This window comes from Lytechinus pictus, chromosome 3, assembly GCF_037042905.1.
Source record: "Lytechinus pictus isolate F3 Inbred chromosome 3, Lp3.0, whole genome shotgun sequence".
Taxonomy (NCBI): domain Eukaryota; kingdom Metazoa; phylum Echinodermata; class Echinoidea; order Temnopleuroida; family Toxopneustidae; genus Lytechinus; species Lytechinus pictus.
Genome location: NC_087247.1, coordinates 5,450,796 through 5,458,205, shown reverse-complemented (window position 1 = coordinate 5,458,205; position 7,410 = coordinate 5,450,796). Strand labels below are relative to the sequence as shown.

Genomic DNA, 7,410 nt, shown 5'->3' with positions numbered 1-7,410 from the left:
AGTCGTGCGTTAAATCATTCGTATCTTACAAACAGCTTTATGAAACAGCCACCTGGGGCCCGTTGCATAAAACTTTTTACCTGAGAAAACTCAGGTTGTTTTTACCGGAGTTTTTGCCCTGTGTTAAAGTCAATGGCAGAAATCAGACTAACCTTAGTTTTCAGTTTTTACCAGAATTTTCACAGGTAAAAAGTTTTATGCAACAGGCCCCTGGATTGTTTAAATGGTTTGTCCACGTTTTCCATGTTTGTGAAGTACTTTCCCCTATTCTCCATAATCCATTGTCATTTCTTGGAATTCTGTTATGTCCATACATACTCCATACATTTGGAGTGGATAAGCGAGAGATATATATCCGAATGGCCATGACTCATTCTTGGATTAGTAAAACTGAACAACATTATCAATCGCCTTTGATAGTTTAGCTAGAAACATGTGTCTTCCCTGGCCATGCCAATAGCTGCTAGAAAGTTGGGTGTGTACCATTATGACTTTTGCAAATAAGATAGCAACGAAGGTCTTTATTCGCTACAGCAATTTTCTTCTTTATTCCTTTCTTCTTCTTTTTTGACCGCTGAAACTATTCCATGGTCATATAGGAAAAGTTTCGATGAAATTAATCTACGTTTGTTAGCATATGATTTGATTGGACTGAGATTGTGAGAACTATCCACCCATATTGTGTGATTTGTTTCGTAAATGATTTTCTCCCAACGCAATTCATTATAAATAGAGAACTTGTCTTGAAAGAAGTATCATTTTTTGCTCGTTCGAGCCGTTTTTGAGACACAGGGAATCATCAGGAGAGAAACATCTTAATAAATCTGTGGAATTATAATATTCAAGGAGTAAGTATACTCTATTAATTGATTTGCATTGGTTCGGTATCATACGATCCCAAGAGCAAATTGGAAAAAAAATGTTTTTCACTTTTATATGACTTTGTGAATGTGTAAATCACATTCTTGGAGCGATTATTCTTTATTCAAAATGAATCTTCTGGAAATTAGATTGGTAGGATCTATGAGATAGTTCCAGCGTCAAACCAGAAAATACCTACCACAATAAATACTCGCAAAGTGTATGACGTCATGGAAAAACATCATGGAGTAGACAGTTTATCAGCTGGAATTTCATAAAGATTTGTTAAAATTTTTACACGAAGGAATGCCATGCATCAAACGAAATGTCAAAAGTTAACAAGAAAGAATAAAAAAAAAACACTGTGCAGTGGAAAAAAATTGACAACAATAGAATCGTAATGGGAGTTATGCATTTCAAACAAAATTCAAAATTTCATCCAGGGATGATTATAAAAAAAAGAAGATTTCTATCTGAGTGAGTAGTAGGCGTAAAATATGGTGGAGGATATTCGTCGAGCACGTTGATTATCCTCACGATATATTCTTTTGACTTTGATTGATTTTGTTGATTTTCCTCTTTTGTTTTAATTTTGTTTTTTTTCTGTTGCAGGCACATTTACCAGCATGAGGCCGGTAGCCGTGTTCGCTCTCCTGGCTTGCCTAGGATTTGTCGTAGACAGTGCTGTAGCAGCTCCTAGGTTAAACATGATCACGAAACGTAGGTATTCCTCAAAGTCATGAGACACAGGCATATAACTTACAAGAATAGTAATTTCAATTTTGAATTTTCGTCTTTCATTTGGGTTTATTTCAAGTTTTTCTTGAGCCATGTCATCAGATGTAAAGGTATTTCATTGTCATGAGTTTTTTTTCTAAATCAAGAAACATTTGAATATATATATATATATATATAAATGTGAGAAGTCTCCAGAAATTGCAGTATCAGTGGGAGTGTGATGTTTTAGTTGTTATTTTTGCAGCATCTGACACTAATTGCATTGTCTAATAAACACGCCAACTCATGCATCATTATCATGATGTGGTTTCAACGCCATTCAGGAAACAGTTATATTTGAATATGATAGTCAGTCATCCAGTCTTTTATAGTTGGGGATAAAGCTTCAATAAGCAATATTTCAAGAATAAGATACTATCATTATTATTATTTCATTTCATTTCATTTATTTCAATTTGAACAAATATAAGCCAAGTTAATATAATCGCAACAAGTCAATGTCATAAATAGTATTCCAAGGTCATCAAATCAACTTAAAATAGACACATTATGATGATAAAATACAAAGGATAATATGATTTATAAGTTGCGAAAATTGAGGATCCAACTATAGTGGGATCTATAGAAAGCAAAGCTTGTATATTATGGGCTCCTCAAAGTATGACAGATTTGAACAAAATTTTGATGTAAACGGGTAACATTAAAATAAAACGTACTATTATCATTATTGTTATTATTATTACATTTATCATGTTTATTATCATTATTTTTATAATTATCATTATTATCATCATCAACATCATCATCATTGTCATCATTATAATAATTATGTACTTTTATTTACAGGAGACGGAGATTCTTGTGATGGGGGTAATGGAGACGGTTGTGATGGAGGGGATGGCGGAGGAGACGGTGGTGGAGATGGATGCGATGGTGGTAACGGGGATGGATGTGACGGAGGTGATGGCGGTGACGGTGGAGATGGCGGCGGCGATGGTGGAGGTGATGGAGGTGGTGGTGATGGAGGCGGCAATGGTGGCTGCGACGGTGGAGGTGGTGACTGCGGTGGCGGTAATGATGGAAACGGCGGTGGTGGCGGTGGTGGTGGTGGCGGTGGTGATGGAGGCGGAGGAGATGGTGGTGGTGGAGGAGATGGTGGTGGTGGAGGAGATGGTGGTGGAGGAGATGGAGGAGGTGGTGACGGTGGTGGCGATGGAGGCGGCGATGGTGGCGGAGACGGTGGTGATGGCGGTGATGGTGGTGCATCTGCTGGTGGAAGTGGAGGCGGGAGCAGCAGCAGCAGCAGTGAAGAGGAAGGCGATGCTGAAGGCGGTGACGGAGGTGGATGCGATGGTGGTGATGGCGGCGATGGTGGATGTGATGGAGGGTGTGACGGTGGAGACGGAGGTTGTGATGGCGGCGACGGGGGCGATGGAGGAGACGGAGGAGATTGCAGCGGTAACAACTGTGATGGTGGAGATGGCGGAGACGGTGGAGGCGACTGTGGCGGTGGCGATTGCGGAGGGGATGGTGGCGGCGACTGTGGCGGCGACTGTGGTGGAAATGGTGGTGACGGCGGTGGAGATTGTGGCGGAGATTGTGGAGGTGGTGACGGTGGTGGAGATGGCGGATGTGGAGGTGATGGCGGGTGTGACGGAGGTGATGGTGGCGATGCTGGTGGAGCTTCGGGTAAGTTTGACTTTTTTCTTTGTCGCTTTTGTCATGATTGCGGGGATATGTTGATAGGAAGGGGGGCAAGACGATCTAGGTGTGAAGTTACTTTTTCTCTCAGTCAAATAATATGGGAAATAATTAGTTGCATCTCCCATACCTCTCTTTTTGATGTACTTTTTACTCTTTCTGTGTTTTTGTTCTACATCCCCATTTTTACGATTTGAAAAAAAATTAAATAATCTGTGGTTGAATAATGATTTACTCCTGTTATACTTATCTGAAGTGACAAACATGGTCTGGACTATGTTATTTTATATAATTATATAATTTTACTTTGTTGAAAAAGCCATATACTAACTATAACTATAACATAGGAAGTGCGTGCATTGCATCGACAATACGGCCTCACATTTCTTATTTACCTTTGATGTGCATTAGCTGCTGACGGTGGAGGTGGATGCACAGGAGGAGGAGGAAGCAGTAGCAGCAGCAGTGAAGAAGAATGTGATGGTGGGGATGGAGGTGACGGAGGTGATGGCGGTGGAGATGGTGGCGGAGACGGTGGTGGAGACGGTGGCGGTGATGGCGGCGATGGATATGAAGAAAGCAGTGCAGACCCCCCAGGTGGAAGCTACAACAATGTATTCCCTCCTTCTCGCCCTCAGTTCATCCCAATCTACATTCCTAGGTGGGTCGGTGGGCAGAGTGGCGGAGACGGTGATGGAGGTGACGGTGGTGATGGAGGTGATGGTGGTGATGGAGGTGATGGCGGAGATAATGGTGATGGCGGAGATGGTGGTGGTGATGGCGGAGATGGTGGTTGCGATGGCAACGGAGGCGAGGGATGCGATGGTGGTGATGGAGGAGGAGGAGGGAATGGAGGAGATGGCGGTTGCAACCTGGCTGGTGGTGAATTATGTGACGCTGGAGGGAATGGAGCTGGTGGTATCGAAGAGAGAACTGGAGCTGGCGGTAATGGCGGCGGGATCGGCGGTGGAGGAAACGGTGGTAAGGAATATGTGAGGATTGTATCACAAGTTTACATTTTCATGACAAAACTATCTTACTATTTGATTAATATATCGCTTATCATTTGGTTTTAAACCAGCGTCAACTGTGGATAGTTGAATCAAAGCTCTCACAGGACAGGGAATATTACAAACAGGCTGTTGAAATTCATCCAATTCAACTGATGCTGAAAATGAAATGTTTGAAACAAAATAATGGCATCGAAATCATGACTAAAGCACTTACAATAAGGTTTAAAAAATAAAACAAAATGAAACAAAACTTACATCCTGGTTTTAAGTGGTGCCTTTGCTATTCTCGAACGAACATTTTATGAACGAACATATACGAAACCAATACCTTACTATTCCATAGCAGAAATTCTTGTAAATTGTGCAGAAATTATTTGTGCATCAATGCAGGTTCCACCAGACATGGATGTACTAAATGCCCAGCAAATATGGTAAAGCAGTACAAGGTATGTGGTTCTAACGGAAAGACCTATGAAAGTCCATGTCACCTAAGCTACGAAGCCTGTTCCAAAGCCAACAAGAAGCTCACGATGACCAAGATAGGGCGCTGCTAAAATGGTGAGTTCCCATGCCTATCTTAATTGTCTAGAATCGTGATCTCAGTAGCTATTACTTATCATCCATAGTATAAATGACTTATCGAACATGAAAGAGCAAAAATGAAGAAAAGTTTTTAAATGTTTACTTCTGGATGAAATACTCCATATGGAGAAGAGATTATGCATACAAAATGGCCAGAGGGATTATAAGCGGTTACAGATTTTAGGCTGTATAATCTTCATATCATAACTCGATAATGTACATACAGTTTTGAGGTCGCTGCTGTAAAACATTTCTTTAAACTGAATCAGAACACCCTCCACTATAACTCGTATTATATCAATAATAACAATAATAATAATAATAATAATAGGCATTTATATAGTGCCATCTATCTAGAAATAATCTATGCCGAGGCGCATTGTTTATTATTATTATTATCCCGGCTTTAGCTCGAGCTGCCTTTCAGCGCTCAGTGCATTCAAGGAATTACTCCTGCCGGGTACCCATTCACCTCACCTGGGTTGAGTGCAGCACAATGTGGATAAATTTCTATCATTATTAATCTGAACATGCATAATTAGGTAATCGATAAAAGCTGTCTGTACCGCGGAAGTGACACCAAGTTTGGATGATGCTTTGCTACTCATATAACGGTCGTCTGCTGTACTTTTCATGAAATTTTAATTCACTTTACGAATATGCGCAAAATATATTACGCCGATTATCTTGATTATTGTTTAATTCACTGTTATCAGCATGTGGATTATCATTGTATTTTCTCTTATCATTTTCCTATTTTTTTCTTTACAGGAACGGTGATGATGTTTAGTCATTTGTTACATAATCACAAGACTGGAAACATACAACCGTATGATGTACTATCTCCACAATTTGAATTACATAAAACAAATCCTTGATCTCTTGTATATTTGTTTCGATACTCCATTCGTCTTTGTTCTGTTGGTGATGTTATATCATTGTAATCCTTCTTACGCACCTTTTACTAAAAATTGTAGTTTGCCTTTGATCATTTTTTTTGGTTTCATGTCAACTCTTTTACCTTTTTTGTTTGTCCAAGTTTTGTACTCTGTTCTTTTACGTTGATTTTATTTCTGTTTTGCTTTGCTGTATGATTTCGTTTCTAGTGTCTTATTTATTTGCATTCCTATGCATAGAAAAAATAAATTGTTTTGAAAAATCATAACGTGTACTATATTATATTTTTTTCATCTCATTGGTAAATGAGGACTAATGATTGAAGTAATTGATGTGGTCTAAACTGTTATAGTGATGGTGATAATCTTGATGTTGGTGCTGGTGGCGATGATGGTGGTGATGATGATGATGATAATAATGATAATGATGATGATAATAATGATGAAGATGATGATGGTGATGATGATGGTGGTGGTGATGATGAAGATGATGATGATGATGAATGCTGGTGAAAATGATTTCAATGAGGACGATGGTGGGGTGGTGGTGATGGCGGTAGTAATGACTTTTCCAATGATGTTTGTGGTGATAATAAATAAATTGATGATGATGTTGATAATCATGACGGTGATGACGATGACAACGATAATGATGACGGTGATGATGATAAGGAGGATGATGATGATGGTGATGATGATGATGATGCATGGTGGTGGTGTTGGTGATTTGATTATTGCGATATAACGTCGAGATGGTTGTGATGATTATGTGATAATTATGCATATAATGATGATGATGATGACAATGATGATGATGATACTGGTGATGCCGATTGGTGGCAATGATGCACGCATATTAAATACTTTCATTGAATAGTAGAAAAAAGTTCATTAATCGTTAAAGGATGAATATATCCTTTCCTCTTTTCCTTCCACTCCTTATTTTGTTTTTAGTTTATCTATTTCCGTTTATTTTATATATCATTACTCTCATGTTATTTTTTTATTTGTCGTCTTTTTGTACGGTATTAGTTTCTTTGTTCCTATTTTTTTATCTTTTTCACGGCAAATTCCAAATTTTTTCTCACCATCGCTTCCGTGATTGTTACCCTCCTTTCCACCATCATCCTCTTATAATTATTTTGCTTCGTCCTCGTCCTCCTTATTCACTTCTCTTTTCTTTATCCTTTTCTTGTTGTTGTTCTTGTCCTTCTTCATCACCTTCTCATTATCTTCTTCATCACCATCATCTTCTTCTTCTTTTTTCTTCTTTGTTAATCTTCTTTTCCTCCTCCTCACTTTTTTCTTCTTCTCCTCCTCCTCCTTCTTTTTCTTCTTCTTCTTCACCTTCTTCCTCTCCTTCTTCTTTTTATCCTTTTCTTCTTTTCTCCTTCTTCTTGCACTTCTTCTTTTCTCCTTCTTCTTCTTGCTCTTCTTCTTCTTCTTATCCTTCTTCTTCTTCTTTTCTCCTTCTTCTTCTTCTTCGTTAATATTCCTGTACTTTTTTATTTTCTCCTGTTTCTTCTTCTTTTCATTTCTCCATTTTCTTCTCCTTCCTATTCTCTTTACCACTTCTTCTTCTCCTTGATCATCCTTTTCTTCTCTTTCTCATTTTATCC

General features: G+C 38.9%; 1 protein-coding gene across 1 annotated transcript; it reads left to right on the top strand.

Annotated features, from left to right (window-relative positions):
- Positions 1 to 1,487: 1,487 nt before the first annotated feature.
- LOC129255992 (uncharacterized) lies at positions 1,488 to 6,049 on the top strand. Its single transcript, XM_054894301.2, has 5 exons — positions 1,488 to 1,581; positions 2,446 to 3,288; positions 3,712 to 4,281; positions 4,704 to 4,871; positions 5,667 to 6,049. The coding sequence occupies exons 1-4, from the start codon at positions 1,488 to 1,490 to the stop codon at positions 4,865 to 4,867; spliced, it is 1,671 nt and encodes a 556-aa protein (XP_054750276.2). The 3' UTR covers positions 4,868 to 4,871; positions 5,667 to 6,049.
- Positions 6,050 to 7,410: the final 1,361 nt, after the last annotated feature.

Coding starts and splice junctions, on each gene's coding strand:
- LOC129255992 (XM_054894301.2), top strand. CDS start 1,488: ATGAGGCCGGTAGCCGTGTTCGCTCTCCTGGCTTGCCTAGGATTTGTC. Junction 1,582..2,445: donor GTTAAACATGATCACGAAAC/GTAGGTATTCCT, acceptor TTTTATTTACAG/GAGACGGAGATTCTTGTGAT. Junction 4,282..4,703: donor CGGCGGTGGAGGAAACGGTG/GTAAGGAATATG, acceptor GCATCAATGCAG/GTTCCACCAGACATGGATGT.